This window comes from Mytilus trossulus, chromosome 1 (assembly GCF_036588685.1).
Source record: "Mytilus trossulus isolate FHL-02 chromosome 1, PNRI_Mtr1.1.1.hap1, whole genome shotgun sequence".
In the NCBI taxonomy this organism is placed as follows: domain Eukaryota; kingdom Metazoa; phylum Mollusca; class Bivalvia; order Mytilida; family Mytilidae; genus Mytilus; species Mytilus trossulus.
The window spans coordinates 41,054,057-41,074,897 of record NC_086373.1 but is presented as its reverse complement, the minus strand read 5'-3'; the positions used below and the strand labels follow the sequence as shown (position 1 = coordinate 41,074,897).

The following is a 20,841-nucleotide window of genomic DNA, read 5'->3' as shown; positions in this document are numbered from 1 at the left end:
ATGCCTTTGTTGAAGATTTCTAATTTTATCACATCTCTTATGAGTAAATATGACTGACAATGAAGGTCAATAGATTAATTGTATAATGTATTGTATGTCAAGCATTCTTGTGTACGACTGACCTCTTACCAATGGGTCATTTAGGAAGGGAAGACTGCTATATAAACTACCACTACTAGACACTCATTATAAATACTTGTTTCTTTTGTGTTTAATGTGGTTACAATTTTATTTTGTATTTTTTTACAAAACTACATCAGCTGTCAAATATTAAGACATTGTTATTTTAAGCCCCGCCTACGATAGTAGAGGGGCATTGTTTTCTGGTCTGTGTGTCTTTTCTTGCATCTGTTTGTTCTATTGTCTGTCTGTCCAACCTCAGGTTAAAGTTTTTTGTCAAGGTAGATTTGATGAAGTTGTAATCCAATCATATTGAAACTTAATACACATTTTCCCTATGATATGATCTTTTTAATTGTATTTCCAAATTAGTCTTTTGACCCCAATTTCACGGTCCAATGAACATAGAAAATTATGGTGTGAAATGGGGCATCTGTGTACTATGGTCAAATTCTTATTTCATATAATATTAATATAATTATTTGGAGCATTTAGATCTTTTGTATACATTTTATAATTTATCATTTGTCCTGCATTCTTGTGTACGACTGACCTCTTACCAATGGGTCATTTAGGAAGGGAAGACTGCTATATAAACTACCACTACTAGAGACTCACTAGAAGTACATGTATCTTTTGTGTGTTTATTGTGGTTACAATTTTACATCTCTTTTACCAAGCATTTCAGTTTCTTGAATATATAATGTAACTACACTCGTCAAATTTCCACATCCTCTTCCCTGAAACAATAACCAAGTAAAATAACAGGTTGCTAGGATATTTCAGACATTATTCTTGCATATTCTTATGAGAAAAGTTTCAAATTAAAAGATTTATAAAAGATATATACAAATCATGCAAACGCTACAGCAACCTAACAACCCTATGATGAGCCTGAATATCAATTAACAAAGCTTATGTTGGTTTAATTTTGAAATTGCTACATGTTGCAATTCAGGGATGTCAAAAATTTTTGAGAAAATTTAATTCAGCTGAAATCTTGCTTTTTCCTTCATAATTTTCACAAATTAGTATTGTAAATCTTGAACACATTAATGGTATTACAAGAGGTCATATATATGTTCATTTGTGAATACAATTCTTGAGCAAACTTTCTTTACACAAAACTACTGGCAATTAAACAGGCGTGACCTTTGTCAAACATACTTTATGAAAGAATGTGTATTTTATCACATTTCTTATGATATAATGGTGTAATTGGTTATGGTATAGAGACAAATGTTATAATGTATTGTATGTCAAGCATTCTTGTGTACGACTGACCTCTTACCAATGGGTCATTTAGGAAGGGAAGACTGCTATATAAACTACCACTACTAGAGACTCATTAGAAGTATATGTATCTTTTGTGTGTTTAATGTGGTTACAATTTGACATCTCTTTTACCATTTTACTACTAGATATTTTGTTAAAAGATGCCAAATTTTCTTTAGTCTTTTGTATTTTCATATTGTCAAAATCTGTATAAGAACTGATTTTAATTATGTTGTTAAATTTGATACTTGTGCAGTGATATTGTTTGCCTCAAATAACAGCCAAATTCGGCCTTTTCCCCTAGAGAAAATTCCCACTTACTAATAAAAATGGCTTAAAATTCCTCCCAAAAAGGTCTTCATTTTCCCCAAACAGTGATGGCATTGGTAGTAATGTTTGTAAATATCGTATTCATGTTATTATTTAGATATTATAAAGCACTTTTGAGATCCGGTTTTCTGATCAGAATCATCATTGTGTTTGTAACACATGTGGTTTTCAATGCATTAAGTACCATCATTGCTTCTGTTTCTTTCCCCTCTCCAAAAAGTACCTTCCAGGTTGAAAATGTCTGACAACCAAAATATACATGAAAAAACAGTGCAAAAAAGACAGCAAAGAGGAAATGTGTTTAGAATAATTTTTCCCAATTTCAATAAAAAATATGCATTTTTCCCAATAAAAAACGGTAGAGGTAGTTTTGAAAAAAGACAACAATATCACTGTTGTGTCTTGTGACTTCAGTCAATGGTTTAAACTATACTGATACTAGCATTCTTGTGTACGACTGACCTCTACAACCATGGGTTATTTAGGAAGGGAAGAATGTAAAAGTAACATCAGCATCTAATAAAGCATAGTTTACTGTAATTTATGTTGTCTTGTGCTGAAACATATTTTGAAGAGAGTCATTTCGAATGTTTTTCAATTGTGATAAAATTTTGAATACTTTGTAATATTTGAAATGTTTGAAGCTCTCCTCAAAAAGCATGTGAAAAAGGTTTAAACTTTGTTTGCTAATTTCATGCATTGCAAGTAACTAGGACCATGATGACACATTGATAAAATTCCACCAATACACATAATTAACAGCACCTGGTGATGTTTGATAGCCTGACCGGTTTCGGTCCATAAAGGACCTTCATCAGAGGCAGAATGGTGGATTAATGTTTGCACCCTATTTATATAGACATGGTTACCGGCGGTTGAGTTAACCGGCGGTTGAGTTTACCGGTGGTTGAGTTAACAGGTGAAAAATCCCAGTGGGAATTTTCATGGTTACAATTATCTATATTTAGCTAATGTTCATGTTACAGTAATCTTTTTGACATGTTACGGTAAACATTTTTACACTATACAGTAAACATGTGACCTGATGATATAACCATATTTGGGCTTTAGAGTTGGATAAAGGGTGTTTTAATAATTTAAGAAGTACATGGTAATCATTTAGTCTTGATCTTTGGCTAATGATCCACCTAAATATCAAGTCTTGGAATAGTATTTCATGGTAGTTATGTGATCTTGATATTTGGCTAATGATACACCTAAATATCAAGTCTTGAAATAGTACTTTCTAGTAGTCATGCAGTCTTGACCTCAGGCTTATGATACACCTGTATATCAAGTCTTGAAATAGTAATTCATGGTAGTCATGCAGTCTTGATCTTTGGCTTATGATACACCTAAATATCAAGTCTAATAATAGTATTTCATGGTAGTCATGCAGTCTTGACATTTTAGCTTGTGATACACCAAAACATCAAGTCAAAACTATGACCCCCCCCTTTTTAACCAAACAAAATTTGGTTTAGGGGGGGGGGGGGGGGGGGTGGAGGTTCTTATTGAGAATGCTTCATTGAAGCCTTTAGTACTCCTTTCAAGATCAAAGGTAGATGAATATTAATCCTCGGCGTTAAAAAGTTTTCAACGCCTTAAGTTTGTAATGTAGGTAGTACATATATACATCAATTTCAGGTAATCGCTAGGCTTACGCTTAGAGCTCCTATGCCAGTGAAAAATCAATAGCCAATATAGGAAAGGTGTACTGACATAAGTAGTCTCTAAACACATTAGCTCCATGGAGCTTTCGTTATTAACTATGTGTATCAGTGAGAAAAATGTAAAAGCATAAAAATATAGTATATATACCAATACACATAATTAACAGCGCCTGGTGATGTTTGATAGCCTGACCGGTTTCGGTCCATAAAGGACCTTCATCAGAGGCAGAATGGTGGATTAATGTTTGCACCCTATTTATATAGACATGGTAACCAGCGGTTGAGTTAACAGGCGGTTGAGTTAAATGGCGGTTGAGTTAAACGGCGGTTGAGTTTACAGGCGGTTGAGTTAACAGGTGAAAAATCCCAGTGGGAATTTCCATGGTTACAATTATCTATATTTAGCTAATGTTCATGTTACAGTAAACTTTTTGACATGTAACGGTAAACATTTTTACACTATACAGTAAACATGTGACCTGATGATATAACCATATTTGGGCTTTAGCGTTGAAGACTACTTTTTATAGCATAGAGATTGTATAATGTATTGTATGTTCAGCATTCTTGTGTACGACTGACCTCTAATCAATGGGTCATTTAGGAAGGGAAGACTGCTATATAAACTACCACTACTAGAGACTCATTAGAAATACTTGTATCTTTTGTGTGTTTATTGTGGTTACAATTTTATTTTGTATTTTTGTACATAACTATATCAGCTGTTAAATATTTTGACAAAATTTATATTAATATAAAGATAATTGTTTGAAACATTTAGATCTATTGTATATATTTTGTAATTTATCATTTGTCCTGCATTCTTGTGTACGACTGACCTCTTACCAATGGGTCATTTAGGAAGGGAAGACTGCTATATAAACTACCACTACTAGAGACTCATTAGAAATACTTGTATCTTTTGTGTGTTTAATGTGGTTACAATTTTATTTTGTATTTTTGTACATAACTATATCAGCTGTTAAATATTTTGACAAAATTTATATTAATAACAACAACAACAACAATACTTTATTTTAAGAGGGTTACACAGTTAGCTATATAACTAATCTTCCCTGAGGCCCTCATAATGAAAAATCAAAGAAAACACAAATATATACTAGTACATTGCATACATACATTAGAATAAAAAGTCAAGTGTGATAATAATGTTCAATACAACTTGATAAAATGTGATGAAAAAATAAACATGATGACATAATCAGTTTTTAATATCATTTATACAGCTAGGTTGATTTCAATAAATGATCTGTTATTTTGTATTTGAAAGAATTTATATTTGTAATATTTCTTAACGGTATTGGCCAATTATTCCACAAGAATGGTCCAGAATACATAAAAGATTTTTTGAATAATTCTGTTTTTGGTTTAGGGAGTATGAGGTTTCCTTGAACAGCATTTCTCAAGGGGTACGGATTTCTGTCTGAAACATAATGAAACTTATTAGTAAGATATGATGGGGCATCATTATTAATGCACTTAAATGTCATGACTAACTTATGATATTTTATTCTCTGTTCAACTGTCATCCAGTTTAAGTGTTTGAATAAGGGTGCAGAAGGAGCGAATGGGTCTGTTTCTAGTATTAATCTAGCAGCCCTCTTTTGTAATTTTAATATCCTTTTTAAACCCTCACTGCTACAACTACTCCACACTATACAACAATAATCAATAAAGATAATTGTTTGAAACATTTAGATCTATTGTATATACTTTGTAATTTATCATTTGTCCTGCATTCTTGTGTACGACTGACCTCTTACCAATGGGTCATTTAGGAAGGGAAGACTGCTATATAAACTACCACTACTAGAGACTCATTAGAAATACTTCTATCTTTTGTGTGTTTAAAGTGGTTACAAGTTTTCAGCACATGCTAAATTTTAATCTGTATGAGAAACCAAAAATGTTGTTATGGTTGCAAACTATTTTAGATTAGCTTTTGTTCAAATAAAACAGACATATTTCAGAATGGATTTATGCTAATTTAATTTAAGTTTTGTTATTGGGTTTTAAACTGGAAATGAGTATGTATAGTATGTGAGACATGTTGATGGACAGAAAACTAATGTTTAACTTTTTTTCTTCATTTAAAATAGTTGAAGAGGCAGCGCCTGCAGAAAATGAGATTGGAGAGGTGACGATAGAGGATATAACTGAAGAACAAGAAGAACAAAACGAGGCTCTTGAAGAGAGTGAAGAATTTGATGCTGTTGAACCAGTCACAGAAAGCCAGGTTTTTATGTTTTTACTGATTTACATGGTTTTGATCTTTTGCAGAATAGGTTTTTAACCGGATTTTTGTGACAAAAATGTCGGTTATTGATTTGGGGATGCTCGGCGGCCTGGCGGGCGGCAATCAAAGGTTGTCCGTGCATTAACTCATGAACCGTTCAACCAAAGCTATTAAAATTTTTATATGTTGTTACTTACAACTAAATGAAGGTCAAGTTCAATAATGGCGATTTTGACTTTTACCGTTCAGGAGTTATGGTTCTTGAAAGATTGAAAAATGGCGTTTCCAGTAGTGTCCGTGCATTTACGCATGAACCGTTCTATCAAAGCTTCCCAAATTTTAATATGTTGTTTCCGATGACAAAATAGAGGTCGCGTTCAATAATTATGATTTGGACTTTTACCGTTCAGGAGTTATGGTTCTTGAAAGATCGTAAAATGGCGTTTCCAGTCGTGTCCGTGCATTTACGCATGAACTGTTCTACCCAATCTTCCCAAATTTTGATACATTGTTTCTGATAACTAAATGGAGGTCAAGTTCAATAATGACTATTTTGACTTTTACCGTTCAGGAGTTATGGTTCTTTAAAGATCGTAAAATGGTGTTTCCATTCACTTTGTTGCATTTACTCACGAACAATTCAATCTAAGCTTTTCAAATTTTAATATGTTGAAACTGATGATAAAATAGAGGTCAAATTTGATATTGACTATTTTCACTTTCAACAATCATTAGTAATGGTTCTTGTGATATTGCCATGACACAAATAAATGCTAAATAATCCGGTTTGCTGTCGTTGTGACAGCCTCTTGTTAAATAATAGAAAGAAAACAAAATATTTAGTTCATAATTAATAATCGTGGAGGGGGTTTATCCTCATCATTAATTTATGTATTTGGTCAAAAAGAGTAGTTATGATGAGGATGAGGTACTGTTGCCACGTTTTTCATTTATAGCTATTTTAAAAAAAAGCATTCTTGTGTACGACTGACCTCTTAAACCATGGGTCATTTAGGAAGGGAAGAATGCAACAATAACATTCAGCATTACTGGCCTACAGTGACTTAATAGACATCTGTAGTATGCTAAAGCTGGAACAATTAAGCTTATCGGTTTTTTAAAAGGCAAATTTAGTCTTTGAATCTGTTATTGTTCTTTTTTTTGGTTGTCATGCTAGTTAACATCTATCGGTCTGTTCTTAACTCATTTCTGGCATATTGAATATGAAATTATGAACAACATTACAATATGGCAAAAAATGTATATCAACTAATCACCCAGAAAGGGTTCAATTTGAAAATTAATTGATTTTTACTGTATTTTTTTTTTAAACAGGCTGCTCAGGAACTAGACAACATACTAGATAACATGATTAACAGAGAAAGAATCAGAGATCCTGAAAGTGAAGTCATTGCAGATATTATTATGGATGTCTCAGGTAATTATCAGAGCATAATGTATTAAATTGAATATCAATAAAACAAAACAAAATAGAATAGAATTCATCATTATTCTTGGATACTTATTTTGGTGAATGTTTAATTCAAAGTCTGTTAGGTATACAAAAAAAAAAACATTTATAGAATAGAACTAATTTGCAGTAGGCAAAATAGTATCTTCATTAATCTAGAATTCTTACTGGAATGTGTTAATTCTTTGAAATTCATCATTTTTCGTTTTGAGATGTTGTCCTTAACATGATGGAAGAGTTTTATTGTGTCAAAATGATTGCTTTAGCAGAATAGAAGGTGGACTGGTGTGTTAAAAAACACCAGTAATTGCCTTCATAATATTTGCTTTAGGTTATTACTATCTATGTATGTTAGTAATTAAACTAATTTTTCAGAAGGAATAAATCGAGCATCTGAGTCTGAGGAACATGATCATGATGATGTTTTAATTGATGTAGAAGTTGGTGAAGATGATGACATTGATCATCATGATTCACAGATGGTCAGTCAAGAACTATCAATTGATGAAGATGACCCAGATGAAAACGCACATGGTAAAATACTAGAACTTATTTTTTAAAGAATTTTGTTAGTGACCCAATACAATTATAATATACCAAATGTCTTATGTTTTCTATTAGCTTCTTGGCAAAAGCAAAGTTCTTTGTATTGAATTAAGATAGGGCATGTTAGAGCCCCAGTCTTGCATCAAAATTTTATAAAACACTATCCAATGCTGGCTATCTGGAAAGATTCAATAATCTCATGCCTCTGACATTTGACAACTATAAATTTTGTCAAAGCATTGTTCATAGCACTGCATGAAAAAAATTAAGAATATGTAAGATATTGTTCCCTGCAATTTCTTCTTTATCTTTATTTAAAAAGTTGGAGTCCATTGTAATGATAAGTATTACTTTATTTATATATTGAGAAAATATTTTATTCAACTTGTGACTGAACAACACTGATATCAGATAATTTAATTCATTGCAATGTGCATTTGTAAATTAACACGTTATATGGTAACTTTTTATACGCCTGTCGTCTTTTAGACGGGACTTTTTATGGTATACCGTTGTCCATCGTCCACACTTCGGACAATAACTCAAAAACACTTTCACCAATTTCCATGAAACTTAAGTGAATTGTTTATATCTATTGACGTAAGCTCCCTTTCATTTTTTGTTTAATTTCAGATTTTAAGTTTTGGATTAATGGGGCTTTATTCATAAAAAAAGGGGGGATTTTTAACACTTTGGACAATATCTCAAAAAGGCTTTCACCAATGTCCATGAAACTTTGGAGAATTGTTTATATCTATTGATGTAAGCTTAATTTTTATAAATTTCAGATCTTACATTTACGTGTTATGAATTTTTATGCTTAAAAAGGGGGGATTTTCCAATTTTGGGACAATAACTTGTACGCCCGTCTTTTAGAGCAATGGGCGTATCATGCGCTAAAGCGCAGTCCTTTATTGAATATTTTTCTAAATTATATTCTTGGATTAATTATTTTCAAGTCTTAAAGCCTTTTTTAGCTCACCTGGCCCGAAGGGCCAAGTGAGCTTTTCTCATCACTTGGCGTCCGTCTTCCGTCGTCGTCGTTAACTTTTTCAAAAATCTTCTCCTCCAAAACTACTGGGCCAAATTAAATCAAACTTGGACACAATCATCATTGGGGTATCTAGTTTAAAAAATGTGTGGCGTGACCCGTCAAACCAACCAAGATGGCCGCCATGGCTAAAAATAGAACACAGGGGTAAAATGCAGTTTTTGGCTTATAACTCAAAAACCAAAGCATTTAGAGCAAATCTGACATGGGGTAAAATTGTTAATCAGGTCAAGATCTAACTGCCCTGAAATTTTCAGATGAATCCGACAACCCGTTGTTGGGTTGCTGCCCCTGAATTGGTAATTTTAGGGAAATTTTGTCCATTTTCACTTATTATCTTGAATATTATTATAGATAGAGATGAACTGTAAACAGCAATAATGTTCAGCAAAGTAAGATCTACAAATAAGTCAACGCCACCAAAATGGTCAGTTGACCCCTTTAGGAGTTATTGCCCTTTATAGTCAATTTTTAACCATTTTTCGTTAATCTTAGTAATCTTTTACAAAAATCTTCTCCTCTGAAACTACCCGCCCAAATAAATCCAAACTTGACCACAATCATCTTGGGGGGATCTAGTTTAAAAAATGTGTGGCGTGACCTGGTCAACCAACCAAAATGGCTGCCATGGCTAAAAATAGAACATAGGGGTAAAATGCAGTTTTTGGCTTATAACGCAAAAACAAAGCATTTGACTAAATCTGACAAGTGGTAAAATTGTTTATCTAGGCAAGATCTAACTGCCCTGAAATTTTCAGATGAATCCGACAACCCGTTGTTGGGTTGCTGCCCCTGAATTGGTAATTTTTCGGAAATTTGGCTGTTTTTGGTTATTATCTTGAATATTATTATAGATAGAGATGAACTGTAAACAGCAATAATGTTCAGCAAAGTAAGATCTACAAATAAATCAACATGACCAAAATGGTCAGTTGACCCCTTTAGGAGTTATTGCCCTTTATAGTCAATTTTTAACAATTTTCATGAAATTTGTAAATTTTTACTAACATTTTCCACTGAAACTACTGGGCCAAGTTCAATATAGATAGAAATAATTGTAAGCAGCAAAAATGTTCAGTAAAATAAGATGTACAAACACTTCACCATCACAAAAACATAATTTTGTCATGAATCCATCTGCGTCCTTTGTTTAATATTCACATAGACCAAGGTTAGCGACACAGGCTCTTTAGAGCCTCTAGTTTTAAAAAACAGCACAAAATATAGTGTTCCAAAACAATTACTTTTTTCTCTACCATGAAAATATATACCTGCTCAAAGAAATTCAAATTTCATTCCTAATTCTGAAAATCTATAATGGGTGTCCCAGTGAAAATTGAAAACAAACACGATTTGAAAATTGTTTTTTTTAGTGCATGATACTCCTGACAGTGAATCGAATAGTTCAGAAGATGATGATCATGAATGTGGTAATGATGATGAAGACGATGATGATGTCGATGAAGATGATGATGAGGAGGATGAAGATGATGACGATGAGGTACTGTTGACTGCTTAATCATGTTTTCATTCATAGCTATAAAAAAAAAAGTATTCTTGTGTACGACTGACCTCTTAAACCATGGGTCATTTAGGAAGGGAAGAATGCAACAATAACATTCAGCATTACTGGCCTGCAGTGACTTAATAGACATCTACAGTATGCATAAGCTGGAACATCCTTTTAAAATGGCAAATTTAGGCTTTGTATCCGTAACTCTACCCCTGTTTTGTTTTCATAAAGCTTTTAATTTATCATCAGCAAATTTAACCAAAAGTGATCTAAACAATAATTTAACAGGTCAAATGTAGGCGTCTCTTATCCCACAAAATCTATGAAAATTATTACACCATGAATGATAATGTATTCACAGTGATTAAATATTTCAGCAGGACGAGTAAAACATTTATCTTGATTTTAACATTATTTATTTTGTATTTAACCTAGGGTTCTGATATGGAGAATGGAATAGAAGATGATTACCAGGATATAGAACCTTCAGTAACTACACATTATATTGATGATAACTTCTTCCATCCTGATGATATGTTACTCCCTGGTAAGTAGTAAAGTGTATTATTCTTTTGCCTGTCAGAATTTAGATGTGTACATTTAGCTCAAAAACCGGCAAACCTAACTATCCTTGTTTAGGTCAGAAATTGAAATTTGTTTAAGCTGTTTGAAAATGCTCTAATAGATCAAATGAAAACAATTTTGATTTAGGTCTTTAAAAAAGAAAACGTTTTCTTTGTGGGGGGGGGGGGGGATGGAACATAAAAAAAAGTCCAATTCCTGATAGTTAATTTTCAGCTGGTTTTTGAGTGCCACTCCTTCCATATAACAAAACACCTGTATCTATTCCATATTTTTGCTTCTGTTCAGTTCAATATCTATATTATCAAGATCTCAATATAATAAAATTTAATGTTGGAAAAATGAAGACAAATTTCTGAGATGAAACAGATTAATTAGGCTGACTTCACCCTTCAAATTACCTGTGGTTTTATAGAGCAGTTTGATTTCAGCCACAATTAGATTATAAAAAAGTCTTTATACAACTTGTTGATAGAAAATATGGACTAGGTTTGCAGTATTGCAATTAGCTAAACTATAGAAGTGAGCACAAACCTTCTTTTTATAGATGTTCTTTGCTAGTATAGGTTCTGATTCAGTAGGTCCAAGCCTTGTCAGATTGCTATTCAATTGTTTCTTGTTTTGTATATATATATAAAACTAACAGCCAATTGTACTGTCTATGTTACAGACGGAGGTCAGCACATTATGTTCAACACGATAGACAATCGACAGTTACAGAGACATGGCCTTCCCTTCCCTATTTTTATGGACAATGACAATGGCAATGAGGCTTTGAGTATGTATGAGATTTTTTTTTAATGAAAAAATCATTTTTCTTTTCTCTCTTCTTGTTGTTGCTGTCTTTCATTTTGCAGATTTTGAGTCCGAGCTGTTTGCACTGTTTTATGTTGTGTTCTTTGTATGTAAAATGACTGATTATTGTATGATAGTTTTTTTAGGCTTTTTTAACTAGAGATTTGCATTAAGAAAGATGCCTTCATTATTTTCCTTCTTACAGATCAGGTTGAGAATAGACCAGATATTAAATGTTTATTATTTGTTTTTAAATTCATTTTAGAAATGAGATTGTTTTAGATTTGAAGTCTCAAGTTTCAATCTTGATAAGGGTTGATAAAGAAAAAATTACTTGTGCTTGCATATCTGGAACAAAATACACATTGATAGATAATAATATTTTTGCCTTGAATGTGGGAAAATTTTCACCATACATTACAATAAAACTAAAATGGTTTTGCTCAGCTCAGGTAAAATTATTGTGTACATAAACCTGGTTGTTTCCCTTTCAGCACCATCTGTGCCACCAGCGCCAAGTAATGTGCTTCCAGCTCATCCATTACTAGTTCGACAACCAGACCAAACTTTCATTTCTGGAGTTGCTAGAGTGAGGGGAGGGAGACAAAGAGGAACATGTAGATATAATCCCACGACACAAACTTTACATGTTAACTTACCTCGACAGCCTAATCCACCAGCCATTTTACAAAGGTATGATTTTATTATACCTTCACTATGGAGCTTTATTTAAATCTCATTGTTCATCTAACTGTCCAGCAAATACTTTTGTCACCCTTTTTTAAGGAACACTGAGTTGAATAACTTCATATTTGGTAAGCAGCTAGACAGTGGTGAGTTATAAAATGTTTGCAGTTTTAGGACCTGTCGGACACCAACTTCTGTTTGCTAATTCTTTAAGCTATGAACAGGTTTGCTTAGCCAGACAATCTGTGTAACACTTGTACTAATGATAATATTAATTTTTAAAAATGCATTCTTGTGTACGACTGACCTCTACAACCATGGGTCATTTAGGAAGGGAAGAATGCAATAGTAACATCAGCATCTCAAAAAAGCATAGTTTATTGTAATTTATGTTGTCTTGTGCTGAAACATATTTTGAAGAAATGTTTCTCTCAGTTTTCCATGTTTTACATGTGTTACCAATGCTATAGGTAGTAAATAACTTTCTTTAGTGGAATGCCATGACTTTAAGGTATTCTGTGTACAGATTGTAAGATTTGCATCATGCTAATACTCTTTTACATCAAATCTTTATTGTGTCAATCAAACTGATTTGAATGTCCCTTACATTATTTTTACGCCCCCAAGGGTGACTGGGGAATATAAATATGGTCACTTGGTCTTCTCCCAACCGCAGTAAAACCCTTGACGAAAGTGGGGCGTCAGTTTGGCTGTGAGGGATGTATCAAGTTAGCAGTCACGTCCAGTCATAATGAGAACATTAAATCAGATGCCTCGTGTAAAGAGAGTGCCACGCTCTTTGCAAGTTAAGAACCCTTGCAACAACTCTTTGAGGGGATTGTAGGTGGCCTGTTGCAAGGCAAAATTTCTGTCCCTATCCAATATACCCTCATTTTTCAGTGGTAGTTCAAATTCCCCCCACCATCATCCCAGATTGCTTCTATTGTGACAAGACCTAACTTGTATTTAATGTGAACTTGTTCTCGTCCTGAATATGCATGAAATATTTGCCACTGGATGTTAAGCAGCCAACAATCAACCAATCATTATTTTTACTGTGCAATATTCTAATATAGCATGTTCAAATAGTTCAGAAACTTTGCCAAACAATGTTGTCAAAGTGTTTTTGAGCATGCATTTGAATAACAAATGCTACATGGATCAAATTTTAGTATTTTCTATAACTAGTTTTAAGCTCAACCTTTTTCATTGTCTATTGTTGATTGTTTTGTTTGTGGGCAAACTTTCTTAAAAGAAGCTAACTATTTTAAACCATTCTTTTTTACTATATAAAGATAACTAAGTATTTTAAAAGATGATTTGTATACATTTTGTAATTTATCATTTGTCTTGCATTCTTGTGTACGACTGACCTCTAACCAATGGGTCATTTAGGAAGGGAAGACTGCTATATAAACTACCACTACTAGAGACTCATTAGAAATACATGTATCTTTTGTGTGTTTAATGTGGTTACAATTTTTCATCACATATACCAGATGTTTTACTGCTTGATATTTTATAGATATATACATTTTTAGACTTTTTGTAGTTACATATTTTAAAATCATTTGAAACACTTAAACTAATTAAAATCATGTTCTTAAAATTGTAATTTTTGAGTCCTCTCACAGATTTGATATTAACATAATGATATTTTATAAGGAAAGACTGATTTCATAGAGATTAGGGAAATACAAAGAAGACATAGACACAATGTTGAAGTTGTCAACTCATTATCGATCAGTAGTTTATTTTTGATTTTTAGAGTGACAATAAAGTGTTGTTAAAAATACAATTATTTCGGGAGATTTTTATTGCTATTCGACAGTCAATGAGTAATTCAACTAAAATCAATTACTACATGTTATCTTCAAACTTGTCACATGACACCTCCAGTCGATAGTTTTCCAACTATACTAATACTAGCATTCTTGTGTACGACTGACCTCTACAACCATGGGTCATTTAGGAAGGGAAGAATGCAAAATTAATGTTCAGCATGTCCTGATTTGATGACCTCCTGTGTTATCAAAAATGGTCAAAAGCTGTTACATTTAACAATTAATTAATGTATAGATTTATCATACCTTGTAGAAATTTTTGATGATTTATATATGAACTTGATTGTAGATAAGATTTTATAAAGATGAAGATGTTTTAGATTTTGTGATGGGAAATAGTGCCGTTTTGAATACACTGTAGAGAACACTATACATTTAATAAATAAATTCCCTTCTGACAGATCAACATGTGATTTGCAATGAAAAAAATGTCTTGGTTTCATACCTGGTTCTATTAGACTGCAAAATAGGACAAATATCAGTCCTGTAAAAGTGGTTCATAACTTGTTACAAATATTTAAAATGAGGTGAATGAAAACACTTTTTGACGCTGCTGCAAGGCAAAGGAGGCACAAAGTGTTACTTTCATCTTTCTGTTTGTCCCATATTTCCTTTCCACGTTCTTCTACTTATACTAATTATATGAAATTCATAAACAAGAAGATAGAGTTTGGATTTGCCAGTGTGTAATTTAACATTAAAGACCTTTTCAACTTGAAAAATTTAAGTCTTAAGTTATATTGTTAAAGTCTGAAATATTGTGTCTTCTATTGCAGATTACTAGGACCATCTACAGCAGCTGATGTTCTACAGTTGACCAATACATTTACCTCTGTGGCAGGTCCTACCCCGACCAGAGTGGTTGTAAATAGTAGCGATGACTTCATGTATAATCAAAGAGAAGATGAATTTTATGAGGAATTGTTTCAGGTTTGTAAATAACATTGCAAAATTGACCTCACTTAAAAAATGGCAGTGCACTTTCAAATTTGCTAGTATCTTTATGAATTTGGCAATTGTCATGTTTATCAAAGACACAATTCAAACCAATATTACTTTAAGTGCCAACAAGTTGTACAAATGTATTGGAACTATTTCAAGTTTAATAATAAAAATGTCATTGAAGACTACTTTTTTTTCATGGATAAAATCTCGATTGTGATTTATAACTGGGATTGTATGCTTTCAGTGTATTTATTCTTGCTTTTAATTTGTTATTACAGGATCCATTTTCCAGCAATGGAGCTTCAGGGTCAGGGCTGTTAACATTAGTTCCTTCAACTATGAATCGGTGGACTGAAGAAGCTAAAGTTTTGGATGGGGACAGTGTACATGACTGTGTTACATGTATGTATTACTGTAGTATGCGTATTGGCAATAAAATTATATACTGATATTTAAGCACAAGGAATAACCATTTTAGGGTTAATGAATTTGGTAATAATTAAAAAAAAGGATACCGTACATTGTTATTGGTTTTAAGAACTGGTTATATAGTGAATGGGCTAAAGATTATTTTCATATTGTATGAATAACAAAATTACCAACAATCCATGAGATACTAAAAAAATAAATGTGCAAATACAGAACTATTCCTGATCATCAGTTTCATTTTATATATATTACACATGTAAGCAAATCAAAATAGAAATATTTTTAGGTTAATGCTGAAATAATGTATCCCATCAATGTACTTGTATCTGTAAACCATATTATGTTCATGTTTGATTAGCTTTGAAACCAGAAATAATTGAGGAGCTTGAGAAGTTAAGGGATGAGGAATTGGATGAAAGGAAAGAAAAAAGAAGAAAAGTAGCAGAGGAGGAAGAGAAGAGAAAGAAGGAGTATGAAGAAGAACTAAAAGCAAAGGGCCTTGTACATCCTGACTGGCGAAGACCACCACCTCCCCCTGACCGATCAAAGGTAAAGAACATTTTTCCTATAGATACTTGGACAGCATTAACTACTTGATGCTACCAAAATTCAGTTATTCTCTTGGTTCTATTCTTTCTTTTTATTAAAGACTAAATTGTTTTAAATTGTAAGATTTGATTATTAGCTGAAAAGAGATCACAACTGGAAATTTTCCACATATTCCTAAAACTGTTAAATATAATTAATTAGAGCTATGGGTCATTAAGACAGCACCTTTGAAATAAAGGATATTTTGATTTGAACAGTCAGAAAGATCATATGAGTTCGATTTTTTTTTATATGGTATGCAATTTTGTGAAATTTCTAGAATTTTAAAAAATAAAAAAAAGTTTGCATAGAAGAAAAAAATCATCAGAAGGTAGAGAATAAGAATGAAATTAGTTTTTATGAAACATCCGACAGCTAAATATTTATCTGAATTTCACTTGACAATCTCTCTGCTTGATTGTAGCCAAATGCTGCAATGTTAGTAACAGCTGATACATGTCCACCTCCAAGACCAATAAATTATGCACCATCAATAGTTACTCCCGGAGGTATTATAGAAAACATACCCTATGAAGATGTGCAGAGGATAACACAGAGCTTAGAAGAATCAGCAAACAGACCTATCAGTAAGTACTGACGTGAAGTTAACTGATAAGACTAATACTGATGGTCCATGCATGTTGTTGAAATAGATCTTAAAATTGTGGTATAAACTATTTGAAAATATTTTCACAAATCAAGTATAACCATTACAATACATTACAGCTCTTCTATAAAGGCATGCAAATCAAAACTTTGACCAACTTGCTTGCTATGCTTGCTTGGAATTTTTTAAACAATAGGTAGGCGGAGTTCCAGTCTGTTTTATATATGGGCAGGAATTCGCTAATGCTCCTTTAGTGTGACATTGTAAGAAAAAAATAAAAATCATTATAAGCTTCTAAATTTTTTACAAATTATCGCTACAAACGGTGTCCTTCTATTTGTAACCAAAAAAATCATTTTTAAACTTGCGTCAGTTTGGAACCAAAGCAAATAATGAATTTGGAGCATGTAACATGGACACTTTTTCCAAATTGAGATTAATGATTCCTTAACTTATTCAACATTCAATATCATATATATTGATCACAAAACATTGTCTATCATCAAAACTCTAAAATGTACATTTTCATTTCTTTCAGAAATTTTGTGAAAACAAGTTTCTTCTACTTTTCTGTCAATGTTACATGCAATGTTTAAGAGAAAAAATACAGTAAGAATCATTTTCTTTCTGAACATGTAAAGGCTCTTTTTCATTGTGTTACCCTCACATTAAAAAATTGTATTAATATTTTTGCAATTATCTCATTTCTGTCATAAAATAGTGACTTAAATGTTGCATGTAACGTGGACACAAAAAATATGAATAATGAACCATGCCAGAATTGACCTTAAAAGATATAAAAAGCCTCCAAACAACCATCTGAATGTAAATTAAACAATAATACTGCCACATTTCTCATATATGATATTATTTAAATAGTGGTTAATACCAAAACCATTCACCTAAATTTCAGACAGCAGACATATTTTTTTAACTATACCAGAAGTTATGCTTGTTCATGGTGGTACACTATGGAAGGCTAAATTAAAAGAAATTCAAATGTCAAAATAACCAGAAAAATAAAATTAAGACCAAAGATAGATCAATTGATGAAGGAGTCATCCAAAATTTCCACAACATGAAACATTTTTATATCAGTAAGTAAGCAACCGTTTTTTTTATGCACAGGGATGAGATTGATAAGAAGACAACCACACAACCATAAGCATCCACAAGTTTCTCACTCAATAACTAATACTGACAAAGTAAGGGTACAAAATGATTACATGTATCCCTCATTCATGTGACACAGTTACACTTAAAACTAATAGTATGAAAAACCAAGACAAAACATGGACAAATCTACAAGAGGTTGATACAGCTGCATTTATTGAGAATCTTATTTTCAATCGTTTACATAACTTCTAGAAAGAACAATTTGGGTTTCATCTTTGAGGTTGTTGTCTGATAGACATATTACCCCATATCTCGTTTTATTTCTGCTGGTTAATCTTACATTTATGATAACTTTTTAAGGTTTAAACAATAATTTTATTTCAAACATTCAAAACAAGTTTCTTGTTTCTTGTTTTCTGTCTCCAACATCTTCAACTATCTATCTGAAAAAAGAAAAAAACAAAACAACAATTAATCTACCCTCAAACAGAACCAAAATCCATGCATAGATTATAAAATTTATAATAATATAGAAACTCTCAAATATCTTGTTTCGATTTTTCAATGCCATTTCATCTTGAAAACTTGTAACCTAAACTACAGGAAGCCACTATTTAAAGGGCCCCATAATGACCAGTGTAAAACAATTCAGAAGAGAAAACCAACACCCACTAGACCATAGTCCTGTTTTCAAATTTATTTGGCCTTCTTTTACTTTTTTGTTTCATTGGCATCACTGAAGAGTCTTTTGTAAACGAAAAGCGTTTCTGGCCTACAAAATTTCAATTCTGGTATCCATGATGAGTTTATTATCATTATTTTGAAATCAGAAGGAGCCTGAACCTCTTATAATGCAAAAGATATTCTGGAATGTCAATTATTGGCATAACAATTTAAAAAAAATGTTACAAATTGAATTCCTCATGATTTCTATAATGAGCATCAGTAAATACACATGATACATGTGTTGACTGGTGATTGAAAAGGGATATATAAACAAGATTTTGAAATAACTATCTTCTACACTGCTGTAGAATAGTTAAATTGGAGATCACTAGTATGTCTGCATGCACAGTCACCATCATCTGGTTTTCTGACACAGAAAAACACTACTATCTGACTGGCTGAAAGGACCGTCACCACCTGACTCACTAATAGGGACCTTATCAGACTGGCTTACACAGACATCATAATCTGCCAGGCTGATAGGGTTATCACCATCTGACAGGCTGAAAGGGATATCACCATCTGACTGGCTGACAGGGACATCACCATCTGACTGGCTGACAGGGACATCACCATCTGATTGGCTGACAGGAACATCACCATATGACTGACTGGCAGGAACATCACCAACTGACTGACTAATATGAACATCACCATCTGCCAGGTTGACTAGGACATCACCATCTGTTGGCTGACAGGGATATTACCCTCTGACTGGCTTACAAGAACATCACAGACTGACTGACTGACAGGAACATCACCAACTAACTGATTGACTGATATGTACATCACCATCTTCCAGGCTGACAGGGACATCACCATCTGTCTGGCTGCCAGGGACACCACCATCTGACTGGTTGTCAGGGACAGTATCTTTTTGCAGCATCTTCCTGAGAGTTTTCTTCATCACATTTATTGCTGATCATCTTTTTCTTTCTTTGGTTTATATTGCCTGTAGATTTTTTTTATTAAAAAAAGCATGTAAATTTTCAAGACCGACACCAACATGACCAATTTTGTTGTCAATGAAGAAAATACACTTCTATAAAGAATATTTATATTTAGAAATAAAGATGAAGTTTGATGGTGGTAAAACAAGTTAAATTATCAATAATCTCTTTATAGAGCAAAGGAGTTAGTAAATGTTATCAGTTCTGTTCATGCGTGTAACATTGACAGAAAAGTAAAAGGTTGTATGTCAATGTTACATACATGAAGACCAGAAGATACAAGTGGTGTGCTTAATAGTCAACTTTGGAGAAATAATATAATTGCTGCCCAGTAATATCTAATTAATCATTTAGGTTATAAAATGTTATATAAATGTCTGACTTTAAGGAAGTAATACCTTTGCATGTAACATAAAATAATCTTGACACAAAATATTGTTGTCAATGTTACTAACTAGTGTTAAAAGACAAATTAAACAGGAAAACATGAAAACGCTTTAATTTTGTAAAATAAAAATAAGATAATAGCTCCATATGGCAGTAAGTTTTGTTTACGCATGTAACACTGGCCTGAACATGTAAAAGTCTAAATAATAGACTCTGTCAATGTTACATACACAATTTCTTAATGAAAAAAAAGTTTAATTTGGGTTTACTTTATACATTATTTTTTAAAATAAGTATCATAATAATAACTTTGAATATTAAAAATTAGATAAACTGTTGATTTTAACACAGTAAAATCTTCTCATGTAACACAAAAAAGACCTGATACAAAAATCGTAGTCCATGTTACTCATAAAGTTATCATAGGAGCATCAAAGAAATTGTGTGATGACAATATTTCAGATGTTAGTCATTTATAAACTCAGATAAACTCATTTTAAAGCTCATAACAGAGGTTTGGAAATCAATGCTTTTAAAACATTATAATTCTGGGTTATGTATGTAACATTGACAGGAAAACCAACAAATGATGAGGAAAAATTGCTGGTCAATCAGGTAAAAAATAAACACAAATAATTAAAACTCATTTATTTCTTTAATATCATTTTAATGAAGCAAATTTAAATTTCAACAAGATTTTATTGATTGAATAATTGTATGCACATTTATTAGGTTGTAGCATGTAACCTGGACGCAGAAGATGTGTCAATGTTACATGCCTTTAAACAATAAGAATTACAAGTAAATATTGTAAAGTCTAGAAATCAAGAAAGATCAACAACTTCTCTGTTTGGAATTCAGCATAAATTTACATTTGATTTAATATTATGCACTGGCCAATTATGCTTTAAGTGTAATAAAGTAATATTGTTACACGACCGCAAATTTT

At 32.3% G+C, this 20,841-nt stretch overlaps 1 protein-coding gene across 8 annotated transcripts in view; it reads left to right on the top strand.

Moving 5' to 3' along the window:
• LOC134724564 (E3 ubiquitin-protein ligase HUWE1-like) overlaps window positions 1-20,841 on the top strand; it is a 108,989-nt gene that overhangs the window by 53,446 nt on the left and 34,702 nt on the right. For 7 of the 8 annotated variants that reach the window (XM_063587717.1, XM_063587699.1, XM_063587693.1 and 4 more), the window contains 11 exons: window positions 5,519-5,655; window positions 6,991-7,093; window positions 7,502-7,660; window positions 10,097-10,224; window positions 10,672-10,783; window positions 11,489-11,596; window positions 12,108-12,306; window positions 14,921-15,074; window positions 15,368-15,491; window positions 15,877-16,067; window positions 16,531-16,693. In XM_063587717.1, coding sequence (XP_063443787.1) covers window positions 5,519-5,655; window positions 6,991-7,093; window positions 7,502-7,660; window positions 10,097-10,224; window positions 10,672-10,783; window positions 11,489-11,596; window positions 12,108-12,306; window positions 14,921-15,074; window positions 15,368-15,491; window positions 15,877-16,067; window positions 16,531-16,693 — 1,578 coding nt within the window. The remainder of the gene's footprint in view (window positions 1-5,518; window positions 5,656-6,990; window positions 7,094-7,501; window positions 7,661-10,096; window positions 10,225-10,671; window positions 10,784-11,488; window positions 11,597-12,107; window positions 12,307-14,920; window positions 15,075-15,367; window positions 15,492-15,876; window positions 16,068-16,530; window positions 16,694-20,841) is intronic. The other variant, XM_063587725.1, reaches the window with a different exon arrangement.